The sequence below is a fragment of the Zonotrichia leucophrys genome, chromosome 1A, assembly GCF_028769735.1.
Source record: "Zonotrichia leucophrys gambelii isolate GWCS_2022_RI chromosome 1A, RI_Zleu_2.0, whole genome shotgun sequence".
Taxonomy (NCBI): domain Eukaryota; kingdom Metazoa; phylum Chordata; class Aves; order Passeriformes; family Passerellidae; genus Zonotrichia; species Zonotrichia leucophrys.
Window position 1 is genome coordinate 55317428 of NC_088170.1, and position 20906 is coordinate 55338333.

The window sequence follows — 20906 nt, forward strand, 5'->3', positions numbered from 1 at the left end:
CCTAATCAATGACAGTTATGTAGATAATATTTAAGAAAACACTTAAGCTCTTGATAAAAAATACAAAGATAGAAAATAAACAAACAAACCCCAAAGCCAACAAAAAAACCCCTCCTATCCTCCAACAGAACTGCGTATATGAGGAGGCAAACAGTAAATAATTTCTTTCACACAAAACAGAATAGATTTCAAACTGCAATGTGTAACATACTTGCCCATTAAATGAGAAGAAACATATTTTTTTTTTGGCCAGAAATATATACTCTGTACTTCTGTGTTAAAGCTGAGTACAAAAAATTTTGAACAATGCTGAAGTCTTTAGTGGTTGCTTCTTTTTCAAAAAACATTTCTAGGATGACATAACTTACTAGCAAGATCTGTGTATGAATTGTGTATCACTTAGGCTTATTGTGATTCAATGCCTGTGGAAGAGAGTCAAACCTATAGCTGTGCAATAATACTCTGAATACAAAATGAAATACTTCTCTTTCTAGGAATAGTAGACTAAACTAAATAATGCCTGAAATGATATTCAGATATCTTACACTGGATATATCTTAATATCCAGCTTTACCTAGTCCTGAAAGCATTTCACTCTTTGCCCAGTTCTCAGTTTGATCTCAACTTTCCCTTTGTTTTTATATTAAATATCAGTGTGTGTACACTGACACTGATTCACTGGGAAGAACGTGCTCTGGGGAGGATCCTGTCCTTCTTTCTGCCTAAGCTTCTCTATGATCTACTGTGCCTAACCTAAATTCCACTTAACTCCCCAGAAAACTGCAAACACTTCATAGTCAGTCTCAATCTAAAAAGCAAGGGAAAACACAGTGTTTAACTCCTAGGAAGCAACCTAATGGGTATCATCCATATTCCTTACAATCTAATCTATAAAAGTTTATATTCACAGCCTGAACCATATTGAAAAGTTTCCAAGAGCTCAGCTTAGAAGTTTGAATAAAAAATTGTAAATATCATCTATTAGGTATTTTTAAAGAATATCAGTGTATTTTTCCTGTATCATTACCAAGCACACTGGCCAGTTTATGCTGAAAGAGACTTCTGTTATCATTCTGAATATTTTAAAGTACTACTGTGTTAAAAAAAAATAGAAGGATTTATCAAAGTATCCATAATATATATTTATAAACCACTTTAATTAAAACACATATCTCTGTATTTAACTTAAAGCCTGTATTTCAATCTGACTGCCTTATGATTTTTCAAGGTTCCTGTACCATATGCACATATAGTTTTGAAAAACAAATAGAAATAAAATATGACAGAATAAACACTGATTAGAACATTTTGTAACATCATTAACATATGCAATTTACATAGCACAAATCTGCTAACATCTGCAGTGATTTAGAACGCCTCAACATCTTTCACATCATGAAGAATAAAAGTATTTTTAAATTTTTTTTTACTTCATTTGGTATAATAAATAAAACTGTGTATTTCACTTATTTTGCATTTAACGAGAAGCCAATGAGTGTTATTACAGCATATCAGCCTAGAACATGAAAAGGGAGAAGATGGAAATATGATGCTGAGCCATTCAAGTAATCTGTTCGTCCAGTCCCTAAAACAAGAGATTGCCTCCATCAGACAGTCATTCATTGTTTTGGGAGGCTCCAAGATGAATAACCTAGACTACAGCATCACCTCCCTTGGCATTTTTCACCTTTCTTCATTTCATTTGTCCATACTGAACAGTGGAATTTTAAACAAGGAAAAATCTATTAAAGCTGATGAAAGACATACCTGTATGTACACTAACATGCAGAAGGTTCTGAAACCATTGCTGTTGACTATTTGTGACAAATATTAAGTCCTTGTTTATTTAGATGGACATTGTTTTTTGGCTAACTTTTAACTGCGAAAATGTTTTCTTGACTCTTAACAGGAAAAAAAAAAATCTGCCAGAAATGAAAATATATTCTGAAGGGTGTCAATTCTTGATGTAAAATGAAATTATATTACAATTATATCCATAGTGTGCTTGCACAAAGATACAATAAGCATTGTCTATTCAAACCTTACGAAAGCTCAGCTTAATACTCAACTGCCAGATTTTTGCATCAGTTGAACTGTTTTACTCAATATCCATTTGTATTATTAAATTAAATTCTAGTCTTTATTCAGCTTGATAAACCAACTTTAGTCTTCCCCTAATGAGAGTGGAGTGTACAACTTACCTAATAGTAACAGATCTGTGATTTAATTCTATAGTCTGTTCATCTGAACGTTTTTAAAACAGATAGTTCAGATCCATTTCAGATCTGCAAATGTTCATTCAACAAAATATTAAGTCCTTGGAAACAACCCTCCTCTGCAAAGTCCTACAGACTAATGATTGTTGACAACCTCTTAATTTGCAGTTCTTTATTCCCACAGAGCCATGTGGCAGCAATCTATCATCCACAAGGTTTTTCGTCTCTTTGCTCTTTTCTATTGTCCACATCCTTTGCCCCAGGCATTCTTCTGCTGCACATAAATGAACTGCTTGTATTTCAGAAAACCTGAATGCAAAATGTTATGCATTTGCAAGCTTCCAAGTCCAACAAGGCCACTGTGCCAAAAGTGAGCACTTAGAGTCAGGAGACTGAAACCAAATCACTGAGACTTTAAGCTCTTAACCTTAAACTAGTTGTGAAACAAAAAAAGGCCAGAGACAGCTTGTACAGAACCACTTTTCCATGGGCCACTGCAGCTGTCAGCATTGCAGGGGCAGCTAGTGAACTGGGTATTGAGCAGGTTGTTGATCAGACACTGATTTTTCTACTTGTTGTGCTCTTTGCCTGCCTTACCCTTCCATTCAATTGAAACCATCTCAGAATGGTCTCTTCCGAGCCATCTCCATGTGTCTATTCCACACCCTATCAGGTGTGGGATTCCACACCTTCTCCCACACACTTCCCAGGTGAAGAACTATTACCATACATTAAAATAACCCAAAAAGCCAATATCTAATCATAAGATCAGTCTGAAAAACAATTTATTACTGTTATGGATTTTTCAACTACTTATCTTTTGTAACTTAGGGTTTTTCTTTTTTAAAATTATCTTTCAGATACATCACATACTTTTCCAAGGACAAAAAATAAAATGCTCACCAAAAACAATTTTAATATGTATGTGTCATTCCTCACATAAATTAATGGAAGACCTAGTCCTTGGCTCATAAAATTCTTCCTTATTTGCCTTTTTTACCATGCATTACTAATGACATATAAGATACATCCCTGTCTGCTGTTTTAACAAGCACTTTTACTGAAATAATTGTAATTAATGATGGGCTCTTTATAACAGATTATTTTGAAATTTCTACTTCAGAAAGTGCTATCAGCAGTAAAATCTCCATCACTAACAACAGATCACTCTGCACCACTAGGCAAGAGAAAGGCAGCTTCAATAGAGCAAATAAAATCGCAAAATTAACTTTTTTCAAAATAAAAGGCACTGCAGTGGCTAGATATCTCATATGGGTTATGTATTTCTTGTGCTTTCTGCATTTTTCATGTTCACCCTAATTTTTAGAGGAAATGGTTCCATAAGATTATAAAAGACAAATCATTCCTCCTAGAAAGATCAAATTGCTCCTGTGATCAAGTCAAGTAATTCAGCTTGCTCTGGCCCTATGGGAGGCAGAGAACTCAAGGAGCAGCAGCCCCTTAGATCACTGGGTCATTGGGTCACTGTCCTCTCTGTATGAAGACCTAATTCAAATGACCCAAGTGACTAGCCACTCACTGTAGATGAAAACTCTCAGATTAATCCTTATCAGGTCTGTGTTATCTTCAGCCGACTCAGAGCTGTTCATGCAGTTTCTGATATTGAAGATGCAGTTCATCATTAAGCAGCCATGGAGATCTACAGCACAGCCTTAACTGAAGCAGCACTGTCTGTCTGGGGCAATAACCATCTCACCTGAAACCTGACGGAGCTGGCAGATGACTCTGCAGGGATAACAGCAGAAGCAAGGAAATCTAAGATTTTGCAGGAAACTTTCACAGAGATTTTTCCAGAAGTTTTAAGAGAGCATTGACATGTGTAGTTGTAGTAATAACTTTTGTATTAATGTATTAATACTTTTTGTCCCTTTCAAAACCCTCAGTTCACTTCTGACTCTTGTCATCTACACTATGGAGTCCCCTCTAGAGGCCTAGTGCAGGAAAGTACATAACTTTATGGTGGCAATTGTAAGAGATATGGGAAGATTTCTGGTTTTAAGAGGCACAGTTGGACCAAAATATTCTACTGGAGCATCTAGTATCAACACTACAAAACCAGAAATGCATCCTATTTTATGGGGTTAATAATCTTTAGTGCAGTTATCTTATTCTTTCATCTTTTTATTGTCTCGTAATGGAATACCATTTTTAAAGGATATTGTTCCAGATAGTATCAGAGATTCAAGAAATACAATCTATTAGCTTCTTTCTGCACTTATATTAGGCCCCTTAAGAATAACTCACTTGGAAATAACTTGTGAGAAATACTATCTCTATCTTATGGGCTTTTATAGAACTCAGTTTTATTTTTATGGATGTTGTTCATTTACTGAAAAGGTTAAAGATCTTTTAAAGTGTTTCTTTATTCACAGCAACCGAACTTTACACACATTCTAAGAACAAAAAACTTCTGCCATACCACCAGCAATTTAATTGCTTCTGCCATTATATACTAGCAGTCAAAACCCCAGATTTTTCTTACATTATACAATAAATTATAATATTATAATTTTATATTTCATCATACTGCTACTTATAATTATAATATTATAAGGAGCAATATGATGAAATATGCATATGTAGAGCTGGTCAACAGAATATTACTGAATCCAGCTCAATAAATTTCGATTTTCTATGTTTAGCAAAAGTCAGAAAAAAAACCTCACCACCGTCAGCAAATAAGAGAACTGATTGGGGTTTCAGTCCTACTATCATGGAAAAAGAAAAAAAATAGGAAAATTTCACCCTGCAGAGGAAAGGTCACATAAATCACTTCTGCTTCAATTGCTGGCTTCCCTGGAAGCACAAGCCCCACATAAGGGTCAAGTCTTCTAGGGCTGGATCACACTGTAGGCCAGAGGCAGCTGTGAGGAGTGGAAGCTGGCTAATCCTGAGCCTTGAAGGTGCCCTCATGCAAAGAAATATATGGTTAGAGACAAAGGTCTTTATTAGCCTGGAGAAAAGGGGGCTGAGGGAAGACCTTATCACTTCCTGCAACTATCTGAAAGGAGATTCAGGTGGTGATTGGTCTCTTTTGACAAGTCATAGAATAAGAGAAAATGGCCTCAAGTTCCACTGAAGGGGCAGGATGGTAGGGGAATATGTGTGTGTGTGTGTGTGTGTGTGTGTGTGTTAGATTGAATGTTAGGTAAAACATCTTCACCAAAAGTGTTGTCGAGCCCTGGAAGAGACTACCCAGGGAAGTGGTGGAGTCACCAGCCCCAGAGGCATTAAAAATATGTGTAAATGTGGCACTTAAAGACATGATTTAGTGGTGAACTTGGAAGTGCTATGATAATGGACTCTATGATCTCAAAGGTCTGTTCCAGTGCAAACGTGTCGATGATTCTATGATTTTATCATTCCTGTCATAACAATTGTCTACCCCTGCATTTGTAAGTAGGAACAAAACTGATACTGAAAAGGAAGGGAGAAAGTTTATTAGGGAACATTCTTCTCACTGAATATGAATTAGAGGACTATTCTTGAACTAATGGACAGAGAATTCAATGCATTTTTTTAAATACAGCATGCAGACAGTTTAAAACATGTACCAAGAAGTTATACTTGATGCTGTAGTCAGTACAGTACAGTATGAATTCAGTCTTGTTGATACTGGCAAAATTTTCATAACATGTGCATGATTTGTGAATAGAGCTGTGCCTGAATCAAGGCCTCATTAAAAACAGAACAAAACAAGTAAAAAAAGAGGAAAAGAAAACCCCAAAAATAGAAGGATTGCTGAATTATTTATAGAACTCTTGTGAGCTCTGTCATATCTTTCCAGTGTATCATTTTGCCAGCAAAGCTGTAACAACCTCAGATTTTAGAAACATGCGATATGTACAAAATCAATCAATAAAAATCTGTCTGAAAACATCAGCAATAACACACTAACTTTATTACTTAGCACTCCTAACTTGGTTTTCGATCATGAGGTTTACTAGTCTCTTCTCAAACTATCAGCTTTTCAGTCTGTGGGAGATAGAATTAGACTGCTAAAGGGTTGAAATGGACCTTAAGCATCATCTAATCCAAACTGCCCCTTCCACGTGGACCCCTCCCACTAGACCATGCTGATCAAGGCCTTATCATTCTGCCCTTGAACACTGCCAGGGTTGGGGAACCCACAAACTCCTGGGCAACCTGTTCCAGTATCTAACAACCACCACAGTAAAAAATTTCTTCCTAATATCTAACCTAAATCTCCCCTCTTTCAATCTGTACCCATTTACTTTCTGTCCTGTCACTGCAGTTCCTGATATGCAGTTCCTTTCCAGTTTCCTGGCAGGCCCCTTTCTAATACTGGACAGATCCTATGAGGCATTCACACAAACTTCTCCAGCCTGAACAGCCTCAGCTTTTTCAGCCTTTGTAAGAGAGGTGCTCCAATCCTCTTATCAGTTTTGTGCCTCTCTTCTGGACTTGCTACAACAGTTCTTATGTTGGGGACACCAGAGCTGCATGCAGCAATTCAGGTCTCACAAGAGAAGAGCACAGGGGGACAATCACCTCCTTTGACCTGCTGGCCATGCTCCTTTTGATGCAGACCAGACTGGCTCTCTGGACTGCGAGCGCACATTGCTGGCTCATGTTGAGTTTCCCATCAACCAACACCCCCAATTCTTTCTCTGCAGGCCTGCTTTCAACGACTCCTTCAACCAGACTGTGTTTGTGCCTAGGACTGCTCCAACCCAGGTGTAGGATCTTGCACTTGGGTTTGTTGACCTTCATGATGTTTACACAGGCCCACTTCTCAAGCCTGTCCAGATCCCTCTGGATCGCACTATCCCCTTCCTCCAGTGTGACTGCCCCACAGAGCTTGGTGTCAACAGCAGATTTACCAAGGGTGCACTTGATCCCACTGTCCATAACCAAAACAAGGGTGTTGAACAGCATTGGTTGCAGTTGTGACCCCTGAGGGCATCACTTGACATGTGGACAATGAGCCCCTGGCCACAACTTTCTGCATGCAGCCCTCCAGCCAGTTCTTTATCCTGTGCATGGTCCATCCATCAAATCCACGTCTGTTCAGTTTGGAGACAAGGATGTCACATGGCACAGTGTCAAAGCCTTTGCTTAAGTCCAGGTAGATGATGTCAGTTGTTCTGCCCCTATCCCCCAGTGCAGTAGCCCCGTCATAGAAGATCACCAGGGTTGGCAGGCATGATTTTCCCTTTGTAAAGCCATGTTGGCTCTTACCAGTCACATCTTTGCCTTCCATGAGCCTCAGCAGTTTCCAGGAGAATCTGCTCCATGATCTTGCCTGGCACAGAGGTGAGACTGACTGCTCTGTAGTTCCCCAGCTCTTTTGATTTTCCCATTTTAAAAATGGGGCTTATACTTCCCTTTTTTGGTCATCATGGACTTCACCTGACTGCCACAATTTTTTCAACAATGATGGATAGTGGCTTTACAGCTTTGTCTGCCAGCTCCCTCAGGACACACAGACAAATCTCATCAGGTTCCACGGAATTGTGCACATTCAGGTGCCTTGGATGCTATTGAACCCGGCCTTCTCTTACAGAGGGCCTTCATTCTCCCAGTCTCTGCACTTGCCTTTTTCAAGTTGGGTGGCATGACTGGAGCACTTGCTGTTGAAGACTGAGGCACAGAAGTCATTGAGAAACTCAGCACTCTCTTTTTCCAGGGTAGTGAAGTCTCTCATTTTTTTCTGGAGAGGGCCCACATTTATCCCTAGTCTTTGTCTTGCTTGCAACATATCTATAGAGGCCCTTCTGTTATCCTTAATTTCCCCGGCATGCAAATAAGTGTGGCTCTGTTGGTTTTGGTTTTTGTGGTTTTTTTTTTTTTTTTTTTTTTTTTTTTTTGGTTGGTTCATTTTTTGGGGCATTTTGGTTGGTTGGTTTCTGTTTGTTTTTTTTTTTTTTTTCCCTTATTTTTTGTTTAGATCTTTTTTGCTGTTTTATTCAGATTTTGGTTAAGATGAATAATACTTTAATGAAGATTTCCTTGAAAAGCCATATAAACCCTGCTGTGCAGATATTTCACTCTTTACAACCTAGCTACAATCCTCTTCTAAGCTATGGTGCCAAATTTTTATGCAATGTTCAGTTTCATGGCACAAGTCTGCATGTATACAGACATTTATATGGCAGATGTTTTGTGCATGATATTTTTTGTTTTCCTTTAAAAAATTGTGTTATGTCTATGCAAATTCCCTGTATTCCAATAATTTTGTGAAGAGCTGACAAATGTGCTCAGTACTGTATCTTTCAACAGGAATAGTACTCAAATACAGACTGCTTTGTCAACAACATCTGCAACACTTTAGGAGATGCTTCAAAATTTGTTTCATTTTAAAATTCATTAATTTGAAGCATTTAAAATAAAAATGTATTATAAAATCATGCATTTCTGGCTTTCATTAAATGTTTATATTGCAGAGAATGTGATTTTTTCAGTACCCTTTTTTTCCTTCAAGTTCACATTTTGTGCAATACAGCAGTTCACCATTAAAAGACAGCTATTCCTTTGTTAGTGTTAGAATCAAAAATAAATAAAAGCTTGGCACTGTAAGCAGATGTTTTGACCCAGTTCAATTTTGATGTTCCTAAATGAAAAATAAAATATGACTTCTAGAGGATAGAATGGGAGTGGATTCCTACATTACTAAGTATATACATTGCTCTTGTAAGAGCCTGATGACTACACAATGAGGACACTATGACTATTTCAGCAATGCAGGTAGAGACATTTTCACACTTCCTTGAGCAGAACAGCTGCATAGTATTCTAGCAAAGAATTCTTGATTTGATTTTAACATCTGCCAGTGGTCTTATATTTTTTATCATTTATTATAAGAAGGACTAAGAGATTACCAATGAAACACAGACATTTGAGAAAGCATTCACACTGTAATTGGAGGACCTTCTATCTAACATTATTATATAAACACACATTTATTCTTCAAGTCATACCATTTATTTCAGCAGAGTTAGTTACGTCAAGAATAAGACAAAAGAGAAAACAGCAGTTCACAAAGGAAAAACAAAGATGAAAGGTATGATATTTAACATAACAAAGCCTGCTGAAAATCAGATGATTAAGTGCAAGTATGCACTTAATGAAATGGAGGCAAAAACAGTGCTGCTGTTGGTGTCAAATTGTCTTCTGGAATGAGAGTAATGGGATGATTTGATTTAAATATAAAGACATAAAATGTGACTATAAAAATAAAGCTAGGCATCAAACCTAAATGTCTGGAAGTTTCCTCCCTCAAGTGCATTTTCCATCGCTCCCCCAGCCTCCACTGAACATGTTTACCTCAGCACTATATGGGTAAATCTGTTCCTCTGGATTGCCTGCAATAGCCAAGGTACCCACAGCCTCTGTTCAGATTCCTTAATGGCTCCAAGTTCTTATTTTTCTACAAATAGCAACTTACTATGAAAAAATTTCAAAAGTCAGTAGAAAATTCTGCAATGATCACCATGATCACTTAGCAAGTAACATGAAAGGAAAAGGCAAGCCACCTAAAAGGTTACATGATAAGCATCTAAACTTTCCAAATTCAATCTTTTAATTTGCATGTCTTTTAGAATTTACATTTATTAGATCTGTCTGAAGCTAGTATTAAATAAAAAAAGTTCATTCACATTCTATACTGAGGCCCCTCTACTATTTTTCAGGTTTAGGCAGACAAGAATATGAAGTCTGGCTAAATCACCAGGATCAATCAGGGAAGATCTGGCAGTACCTCAAGCAAGGATGATGACAATAGGACAATCCATCATTTGCATATCAGTCTAGTAGGTAGGCCAATCATCTGGGATGCATCTAGACCTATTTATGACAAGGGTGGTTGAATCTCCTATTCCTGCATTCCAGGAAAATGCCATGATCACCAGGCAAATATCTCAAATCAGAACATTTTATCAGTCCCTTTTCAAAAACTAAAGCACGATGCAGAAAACCTGAAGTCACATGGAGATCTGAGGAGATATTGTTCAAACTCAATAGCTGACAGTCATCAGGGGAAAGAACAGAAGATACAGACCTCTCTCCATGAAATATAGATACATTTTTATATTGACATGGGATAAAAAACAGTTTGAAAAGATTTAATTTTCTTCTGGAGATCCCTAATCTGACTGCAAAGGCACTGGGTACAGAAATTTCTGTGTCCTGGTGGACGTCTGGATAGGTACCCACTGTTCTGACTGGATAGTAAAGTTGGCCACATTTGCTCATGTCTTTGTGAAAAATACAGTAATTGGCTTGTACCTGATCTTTCACATGCTACCTCTACTATTATAAGAACTAAGTATCAGTCTTCCCATAGCCCTGACAACTTTGTTTTGCTGTTTACACATTTGACATTGCCACACTGCAAAATGTGTCTTTCTTCTGTGGCTAGAACAATTCTAAGAATTGTTCTGTAAGGGAAAATTCTCAGGACTTCATGAAGAAAAAGGAAAAGAGGTAGGAACAAAAAAGAAAATAATAAAAGAGGAAAGAAATTCAAGCAAAACAAAAAAAAAGTAAATGCATTAGAAAACAGAGATGCTACCTTGAAAAGCTCTAGTTCAGAAAAGTACAACATCCTCCACAGATTAGGACACGGACTTTAGGACATGGTACACTGGTGTATTTCACATGACTGATGAATTTAATGCACTTTGTCTTTACTTCAGAGGCAACTTTAGAACTCTTTGGTAAGTGCAAATGGGGAAGAATAGCAGGGTTGGCTGAAAAAAAGCTAACAAGGTGTCCATCAGCAATTGTTGATGGCCCAAAGGCATTGGAACCATTTAATAAAGACAGACAGACTCCATAGATTTTGGCCTAGAATAATTTAATCTGCAGTATTGCAATCAGAAACTGATGTGGCTGAAAACTAACCTGGCAAAAAACAATGCCTATTTTGGCATCCCAAACACTTCCACAAGCACTTAGTGCCTGGCCAAAACAGAGGTCAGACATATACAGACAGAGTGAAGTGGGAGAATAGGAATGGGACAGTCTGGCTTTAGATTGGTTTAGAGTACCATAAAGCTGCACTGTCAGTCAAAAGAAAAGGTCTTATGATATATATGGCTGATTGATTTTACTGTCCCACCCTTGCCTGGCTTTAATTGGATCAAGGATCAGCCAGTTTTACTCACTTCCAACCTCTTGTTTCATCTATGTAATGAGATTGATAAGATCTAATGAAAAACAGGAATAGCTCAAGCTTTGGGTTATCACTTTCCCATGACAATGTAAACTGAATTGTTGTTCTGCACATCCCTGCACGCTCATATGCAAGTAGCCAGGAGGAGTAGTTGAAAACAAACAGCTGAAAACTCCTCATAGGCAGGAGCTAACTAGAACAAAAAAATGGCAACTTTATCCTTAAGGTCTGCCTCCAAGGTAAAGAAACTTATGTGCAGACATAATGTTACTGAATATTTCTATTCCAAATGGTTAATGAAAATATAGCAGGGGAATATTAAAAAATAGAAATGTCTGGTCTGTGTCTACCTTTCACAGATTTTCAATAACACTTAACAGCTTAATACTTTTTATGCCTTTGAAACCATTCTTAATAAAGTAGTGTTAGACTTTTCACAAGTCTGTCAGTTCCTGGGCCACCTCGACCTAGATCAATACACTCCTGTTAAGTGTTATTATGCACTGTTCACAGGTCCTTCATCAGTATCTTGTTGAAATGACAGTTTTCAATATGACAGGCCTTTCTGAATTAATTTTCAAGTATGGTTTTAAGAAATAATGTGTCAAATGTTATTATAAAAATCCCTGAGCTAAAACATTTTTTTCATTTTCTTTATTCACTGCTCGTTTTTTTCAGTCCAAGAAATCTAGCTTGCTTTGCATGACTTAACAGAAATCTTCATGGCCACTCTTAAAAAAGGAAATGTTCCAAAATGGATATACATGTGCAACAACTTCAGTTTCTAACACTTGTGTCATGAACATTTTCATTGTGCAAAAAGGGTGTGTAAGAATTTTAGCATTTTAAATTCTTGGTATTGATATCACATACCAGTTTCCAGCCTTCATAAGTTTACATTACATGCCCACAAAAAAAATGTTTTAAACTATATACCAAGTTCTGCGCTACTCTTTCCAGCTTTCTTCCTTGTTTGCATTATCAAATCTTTTTTTCTTCCACACGTGCAATATATCCTGTAGTCCCCTTTGGCTCAAACACATGGCACTCAGCATCTATTGAATCCCTTTTTACAGTGCATTGTGCTACTTAATGCAAGAAATTGCACAAGTAATCTCTACATTTGTTTCCTCAGATAGTCTCTCTTTGCAGTCACTTATTAAATGAAAATTGATTTTTTCCATATTCATGCAAGAAATCAGTAGCTTCAGACAATATCAATCTATCATGAAGCATACATGGTAGGAGCAGACAGCACTGTCTCAAATTATCTGATCTAGCAGATGAGGAGTGATATTTAGTTGCTTAACACAGACCGTAAATGAAGCAGCACCTTCTGCCTGACTTCCAGCTGACACCCCACAAAGGCAGTGGTCTGTAGGTTCTATCTTACAGATGCACACTCTGTGCAAGAGGCCATCAATACCCTTAAGTACCTGAAGGCACTAAAATGATAAACTGAGAAAAACTAAATCATAATTAGAATGTCTGTTTTGCTTAGAATTGTCAAAACACAAAAAGCCCCAGTGTTACCATTATTGATAGGGATTTGGTTTATCTGATGCTTTTAGTCCATCTCAGTACTAATTCTTAACATGCTTATTTCTTAGACCAGTTACCATGCTATTTCAGTATTTGGAAAGGTTTATTTAAATGGAAATGGTGACCAGGGTGTTAAACAATAATAAAAAAAAATAGTATCAGTGTATTCACATACACTCTTTGATGGGCCTGCAAATTTTCCAGGTAGATGCCTGAACCATCCAATATAGGTGTGAAATTTTTATGCCCCAAGCCTTGCATTTTTAAATTTAGGCTATTTTTTTTTTTATTTTGGGAAGATGAAAGAGAATCCTAGCCCCATATAAAAACATAATTTTTACTGGTGTCTTGGAAAAGGATCCAATTTAGAAAGAATTTAAAATGACAGTTTTTTCTGTTTATCAGATTAAATTCTGTTTATCAGGACCAATTTAACAATTTAGAAATTCCTTAAAATGCAGCTTTTAAAGCCTCTGAACACTTGAATCTTCTTTCAATTCACAATACATTCGCAATTTATTGTGTGCATTCATACAATCATATAGTAGTCAATGAACTTGCCAAGTTACAGATGTGGTTTTATTTACATTTCAGACTTCTGATTTCAAAGTATAGGAAAAAAAAAAACCCAAAGGCTTTGATTGGTGTTTGCTCAAACCCATTAGATAGATTATTGAAAATTACTATTATTGCCTTGGGTAGAAACAGCTTTTGTTTACTTCCTCAAACTGACAGTTCAGACCTCAAACTGATCAAAACATAGCTCATTTTACAGTGCAGTAACTGCTTTCAAATATTGATTAATCTATATAACAAAGAAAAGCCAAAGTTCATAAGCTTTAATCAGAAACTAGATTTACCTCACTGAATCTAAAGCTGGCTTGTCTCAAAGTTAGCATAGTAAAGTTGGACTGAATGCTAGAAAACCCAATATGAATATGAGATAAGTAATAGGAAACATGAAGAAAAATATATGTCTAAAATTCTTATCTTTCTAAAAATTGTTTATTTATTTGCACAATAATTGCAATATCTTTGAAATAGCCCATGCAGAAGTGAGCATTCATATTTTCTGTAACTTTAAATAGACAAAAGAAATTAGTATACTATATTTCATTAAAATCTGAAAATACATATTCTAAAAGTGAAGAACAAAACTTGAGTTTACCTAATTTCTTCCAATTATTTATTTGAGATGTTAACAAATTATGATTTCACTTTGCATGCCATTTTACTACAAGTCATTTTTGGCACAAATTTTGGTCTCTTTTCAAGCAGTGTGGATCAGTGAATATCAACAGAACCAGTATTCAGCATTCATGACAGAGGAAGGCGGTTAATCTCTTTAAGGTAGTTCTTTAAGTATTTGACAGCTCCTTTCAACCTAAAGTCTACAAGAATCACAAAATCTTTGCTAGCATTTTGGCTTAGGACTTGAAGATTACTTATTTGACGTGAAGAAGTGTATTTTGATAAGGATAACAGAGAATAGAATGTGGAGGTTTCAACATTGGTATGACAAAGAAGTGCACAGCTTTGAAAAGACTGTACTAGCTGAAGCATTACTAACATGCAAGAAAACCTGTGTATTTTGAAGGAATAGTACAGCCCCTTCATGAAATGCTTCAGCTTCATGAGGATTTTATTTCTATTTAGATTTCTTTGGGCATGTAGTCCTTAAGACATGGGGCCACAAAAGCATCCTACCGCTGTGCTTGTAAATTGTCTAAAGGGGTTATTCTTCTCTAACGCAAGAATTAGAAACATGATATTTAACTTTTCTGAGAATTACAACATCCAATTCCCACAATACCTTTCTTGGATATTAACAGCAAAGAATCTATTTCCAACACTGTCAATGATGACACATTTGCAGATTGGGATACCTTTTGTAAACAATGAGAATAATGGAAACTCCTCAAAGCATTAAAATATCTTGTAAGCCAAGGAAATAAATAGGTTGAATCTAGGCCTTGTGGCACACATCTATAGAGTGGCCATTGAAGCATGTGTTTATAACATGTAAAGAACTGATATTTTTCTCTCATAATTTATGTTAGTACTACTAAGAACATCAAATTAATACAAAACTATTTAAAGGCTCAGTTAAAGCACTGTACAATGACTAGGACTGATTCTATAGATATGCTGTTGCATTAGAACGAGATGCTAATTAAAAGTAACCTAGTTCTGCCAGTTCATATGTACAGTAACAGATACAGATATCATAACTTTTTGATCTCAACAAGATCTGCCATAGTTGTTCTGCAGAAAGTGTTCATGTTCTACCCTTTCTCTGTTCGGTGTGTATATATGAAAAGTAGAACACATCAATGTTTTAACATACATAAGTTATTTCAGGCTAACTTCCAGTTATGTGGTGTGGTCTCAGAAAATCTTAATCAAATATCAATTTCAGAAGCACACCGCTGAGACGTGAATTAGTTTTAAAGGACTTTGTGATGCATAATGCTTGGTGAAGCAATGGACTCAGAGCTCAGAAAACTGGCTGTCAGAGGGACTTAAGAATGCAATTTCTTTGTGGAAATAAAAATAGAGGTTTTCTTAAACCAGATTTCTAGACAACCAACTAGAAATTAAGAGTGAGTATATCTGAGCATGACCCAAAAGAGTTAATGATCTATTTCACCACAAAAGTGTGTTTGTGAGAGCCCTTTCAGCTGCTGTTAAGATCTCTCACAAGACAGTGGCAGGCATGCCATCATGAAGAGGGAGACACAGAAAAGACAGAGAAGAAATAGCGACTCAAATTTTGTAAGCTCATGGGATTTGAAGCAAAGATAGTCCCATAGGTTAAATACAGACAAAGATCCTGATTCTCCAACAATTGACTATTAACAATGAAAAATTCAGGATCCTAATTTCTGCCTTGTTTCTAAAAGCTAATACTTGGCTTGGAGTGAAGGGATAAACCAGGCCGTGGAAAAGTGTCCTCTGTAATCTTGGTCCGTATGTAGTGCTCCTGTTACAATTTGGACAGTGAAGGAGCTTAGCAGATGAATTGCTGACAGATCTATAGAGTGGACACTGAAGCACATGGCTATGACGTGTAAAGAATTGGTATTATTGTATCTGTTTCATAAGTTGACCACTTCTGACAAAAGGGAGGGGTGAAAATTAATTTGGCATGGCATGCATGCAACATTTCACTGCTTTAATCCGGTGCTGCCTGAAAGCTTGTTTTGGTAGGTATTGTATCCTGGAATGACACAGAACTAGAACTGGCAGGATGTCAAAATACTTCCAAAACCAGCTTAACCAAATGAAATCAGCTGAGCTGTGGAGATGTGAAATGCACATTTAGAAAGACTCAGAGCTGGAATGTAGGTGAGGCTAAATACAGGAACACCAGTGTTATGTGAATACCTAACAACAGCAGGAATATTACCAATAAGGACATTTATACATAACAATATTTTTATTTCTAAATTAATCTGAACTGATAAGCCTCTTAAAATGTTAAGTCAGGACTCCCACATTCACTGACCTATGGAGCTAAGAACTGTTAATCTTACTTCTACTGCTGGGGAAACTGAGGCAGAGAGGTTCAGTGACTTACCCAAGGCCACAGAGGTAGTCACTGTCAGAGCCAGGATTAGAGCTCAGGAGTTTCTGGCTCCCAGTTCCCAAGCTCAGACCACTAGATCATGGCCTCAGGATATATCCAGCTGATCTTCAGTCTAAAAAAAAGTAAATTCTCAAGTATGTTACAAATATGTAACATATATATATATATATATATGTATATTTATATGTGCATACATATATATTTATATATATATATACTTCTTTTTACCTGAATGTAATGATATGAGTGAAAACACATTGCTCATAAGTCAGTGCTGAAAATCATACCAGTATATTTTATCTGAGTTACCTTAATCATACATATATGTATGATAAAGCTTTGCTGAAAAAAATTATGATTTAAATTACAGCCAATACAAATATGTATTGTATTTTTCAGGGTAAGGAACAAATTGCCTTTCCAACCCAGCCAGCATGTCATTTATATTAATGGTGAGGCATTCATATTAATGATAAGTTGCTCTGTGTGTAAGTAAACTCTATTAAGAAAGTCAGGTCCCTTGGTGGAGCTAGATCCTTAGTAAATTTTACTAGCTAAGCACTGAGCTCCATGTCAGAGTAATTACACCTTTTATCCACTGTGAGCTCTCTCTTAGCTTCTCCATATTCCTTAATTTCCCACTTCAGCTAATTTAGCAGTAAAACCACAAAGGTTTAAAAGGTTAGCTGCCGAGGAACTGGCGCATGAATGTTCTGTTAAGCTCCGTGCATTGAAATCACATTATGTAGAAGAAGGAATTAATTAAGTAACAATTAGGTAGCGATGGATCATTGACAACATATCTACACTTGGGTGCTAAAAATTAATTTCCCCTGTAAAAACAATACATTCTGCATCTTCTCATCTATACACAAGCAAGTTTTACACTTGAAATATAAAATGGAAAGGCCCTTCAGCAACTCATTTAAAAAAAGAGGCATATCTTCTGGCACTATTAAAACTATAAAATATTTTTAAAATCATATAGCTTAATTTTAGTAATTAATTGAAAAATTAACGAGGATAGAAAAAGGAGAAGAAATTTTTAAAGGCAGGAGATTTTCAGAGTGACTCTAAGGACATTTGTTATATGAAAGCACTTAGTATGTTAAAATTGCTAACAATTGTGTAGTATTCTCTGGCTATCTTATTTTGCAAGCTGCCATATTGTTTCCTTGTATTGACAGTCAGCCTCTTAATACACAGATTGGCAGTTAGCCCAGTCGGTCCTCAATTCCAAAAGCCTCTTAGCAGATGAAAAATCTTTGGTTCATTCACACCTTGTAGAAAGAACAACAGGGCAGAAGTGACATCCAGATCCATTTAGAGTACACTTTGAGTCTGATTTTCCTTTGCCTTGCACCTTGTGTAGTCATTTATAGCTTTGCAAAGTGAGCACAAAGTGGATATAAAACACTGCTACTCATGTGAGGAGAGAATTCTGATTTGGTTGCATTATTTCCAGAGGTGATCACAAAAAGTGCCAGCCAGTTGAAAAATCTGGCTCTGCATAGAAAGTGTAAACAATTTTGACACAAAATATAAAGTAAAAAGCAGCAGCCCTTTCCAAACATTTTACATAAATTGCACTTTTTTTTCAGCGATGGATATGTTCACTTGCTATTTGCTTGGAATTCTCATAGAAAGAATACTAAATGCTTAACTCATCTACAGAAAACAAATCTTATTTCTTCCTTTCTTTTTAAGAACCATATTTAACTATGAGTCCTAAAGTATATTCTCACTTAAAAGGGAGCTCATGTCATCTATAAGATCTCTACAAGTCCTATCTTCCCACATGCTGCTTCTAAACCCAGTACTTAAAAGGTTGCATTTCTCCAAAACCTCCTGGAATCAATGTGAAAAGCTGGTATTATCACAACAGCTGGTCTCAGTCCATCAGAGTTCAACACTGTTCTGACTTTAGTATGGGTGACAAATTACTGTCAGCATTGATCAGTGGTATCTCTGCTGTACGACCTACTATCAGTATGATAGCTCAATAACTACTACCAAAAATATCTTTGAGATGCAAGCTATATCAGCAGGAAAGGGCTGCTGAAATTGGATTAATGAATGTGTTTTAACAAAATTGACAGTTAAAAAAATGAAGGACCTAATCTGGCTGTTGTTGGAGATGTGGTCAAAAATTATTTCTACTTCAGAACAGGATACAGTAACTAATTCACTATGTCTGGACATTTTTTTTCCCCATATTATCTCGTGGTCATTTTTCTGGCCCTTCCCAGCCAGATGTCCTTCCTACCACTCTTAAATACCATGATGGCACGATAGTGCATGGCAACTCATGTGTTGATTAGGAGCAGAAACAGCAGTTACTGCATTAGCAGCTATTGAGCTGAGAATATTGCTACAGTAAATAATGCCTCTTAGTGTTTCTGCTGGAATTTTTTTCTTTCTTTTAATCACAGTCATGAATTTCATGGAGCAGTTCCCAAATCTACTACCATGGTCCAAAGCTTACTCTTCAACTAAGTAGCTAAAGAACATTTTTAAAAAAATTCTTAATATTTAACTAATAATGTACTATAGGCTAGAATTTATTGCAGGGTTTTGCATTTGTTTTTCTTCTTCTCTTTTTTTCCCTCTCCCCCTTCTGCATTCAGAGCTTCTGTAAGCATTCTGAGTTGCTAGTCTGGCTTGACTGGAAAGTACTGTGTGTTTGTTGTGTGTCTGCATGTGTGATACCAACTGTTGAAGACTGTTTGATGTTAGATGAGGGCTTATGCTCAGAGCTGTTCTACAGTTGTCTCTCTGGCAAAATCTTTCCTTACCAATGACAATGATGTATCTGTGTGGGGAGAGTCTGTTTTACAATATTACACTTGCTGTGGTCTTAATTTTACTGATGGGGCATGATTATGATTTCATTTACATTAATCAAATTCATGAGTCATTCCATTCATGTCAATAGCATTAAAGAGCTATAGAGACAAGTAAGAGTTCAGAATCAGGCTTCTGGTGTTTAATCTAAAAGCATATCTGAATCACTTCATTAAAGACAGAAACTGAAGGATAGATCCTCTGCTTACTTTGCATTACTCAGTCATGCCATTAGCATTAAACATCAAATAAAGAGCAAAAATGACAGCTGGCAATGTGTCATAGTACAAGGGTTTTCCGTTTACCTCAGATACAGAAAATACCCATGAATTAACAAGATTTAAGACTACAGTCCAAGTATGACAAACTTATGGTATTAGACCTCCTCGCCCTTGAATGTTGGCAATAATGTTTAAAAACTTTTTCCTTCCCTTGTTTTTTGTTTTTTTTTTTTAATGCCTCTCTTACATAACTTGAATGCAAAAGATTTACATAGCTTGAATGCAAAAGATCTAAAGGCAAACTATATTTAAGTAAAACCTGAGAGACGAGTTAAGTTTTATAGCCCTGTCCATAAGGAGTATCATATCTGATAAATACAGAAGCATAAAAACTGTGATCACAAGACATAAAATTTGTTTTGTAGGTGTCTTATAAAGCATGATCAAATCTCCTTTAAAAAAAATGAAATAACAATAATTTTTTAAAAACAGGCATTCTAAACAATAAGAGTTTTTATACTGCTGTCTGTCTCCTGCTCAGACAGAGAAATTGTGCAGGGGATGATGGGCATTAATTTAGTCCTCACTGATAAGTACTTTTAAGACTAAATATTCTTGAAATTGCACTTATTTAAATTATACTCAAGCTCCCTGTAAATCTAAAAAAAGATTATAAGGACGGGAAATAATTTCAAGAGGCCTAGCGAGTTAGCAGAAAATTGCTCTATTATACTTCTTCAGATTTTTTCCATTTATTAAGTCAAAGAATTACTGGCATTTGAGAACATTTTCTAGAAATCTGATACATTATAAGCCCTAGAAACTGTTACAGTTATATATACTTTCAGCTTCACCACAAGCATATACCCCAAGATACCTAATCAGAGAACTGAGAAGTAATACAAACCAGGGCCAAAGCAAGCTGGGAAAAGGGATCTTTTGCTATATTTTCTGTAGATTTCACTGAAAACCAAAGATCTATCTGAGCAACTTGTTTTTCCAGTAGAGCCGGAATTGCAAAAATATTTTATTTGGAACTCCTAGAGAAAGCTTTCTTTTTACCCTGTTAGACCACACAGTGAGTTTTACACCCTACACTAACACAGCATAAGTTTTTGTATGTTGAAACAATAAGATAATGTCTTCAGGCTGGATACAAATGTTAGTTAAGCCACTGGTGTCTTAACCGGAAAACCTTGATATAATATCTACTCTTAGTAACAATGGGAATTACTCTTTGAAACCATGGGAATGATACATTTTCCTTTGTTATCTTTTCCAGTGTTGTACTTTGTGATAATATTGCTGTGTATTTCAGCATGCACACTTGGGCACAC

General features: G+C 36.3%; 1 protein-coding gene across 8 annotated transcripts in view; it reads right to left on the reverse strand.

The window, feature by feature from the left end:
* Positions 1-20906, reverse strand: part of TAFA5 (TAFA chemokine like family member 5) — a 421342-nt gene that overhangs the window by 74330 nt on the left and 326106 nt on the right. For 2 of the 8 annotated variants that reach the window (XM_064702792.1, XM_064702791.1), the window contains exon 5: positions 16496-16616. The exons of the other annotated variants lie outside the window; for them this stretch is intronic. In XM_064702792.1, the coding sequence (XP_064558862.1) occupies positions 16590-16616 (27 nt within the window). In that variant the 3' untranslated portion in view covers positions 16496-16589. The remainder of the gene's footprint in view (positions 1-16495; positions 16617-20906) is intronic. 8 annotated transcript variants of the gene reach the window in all.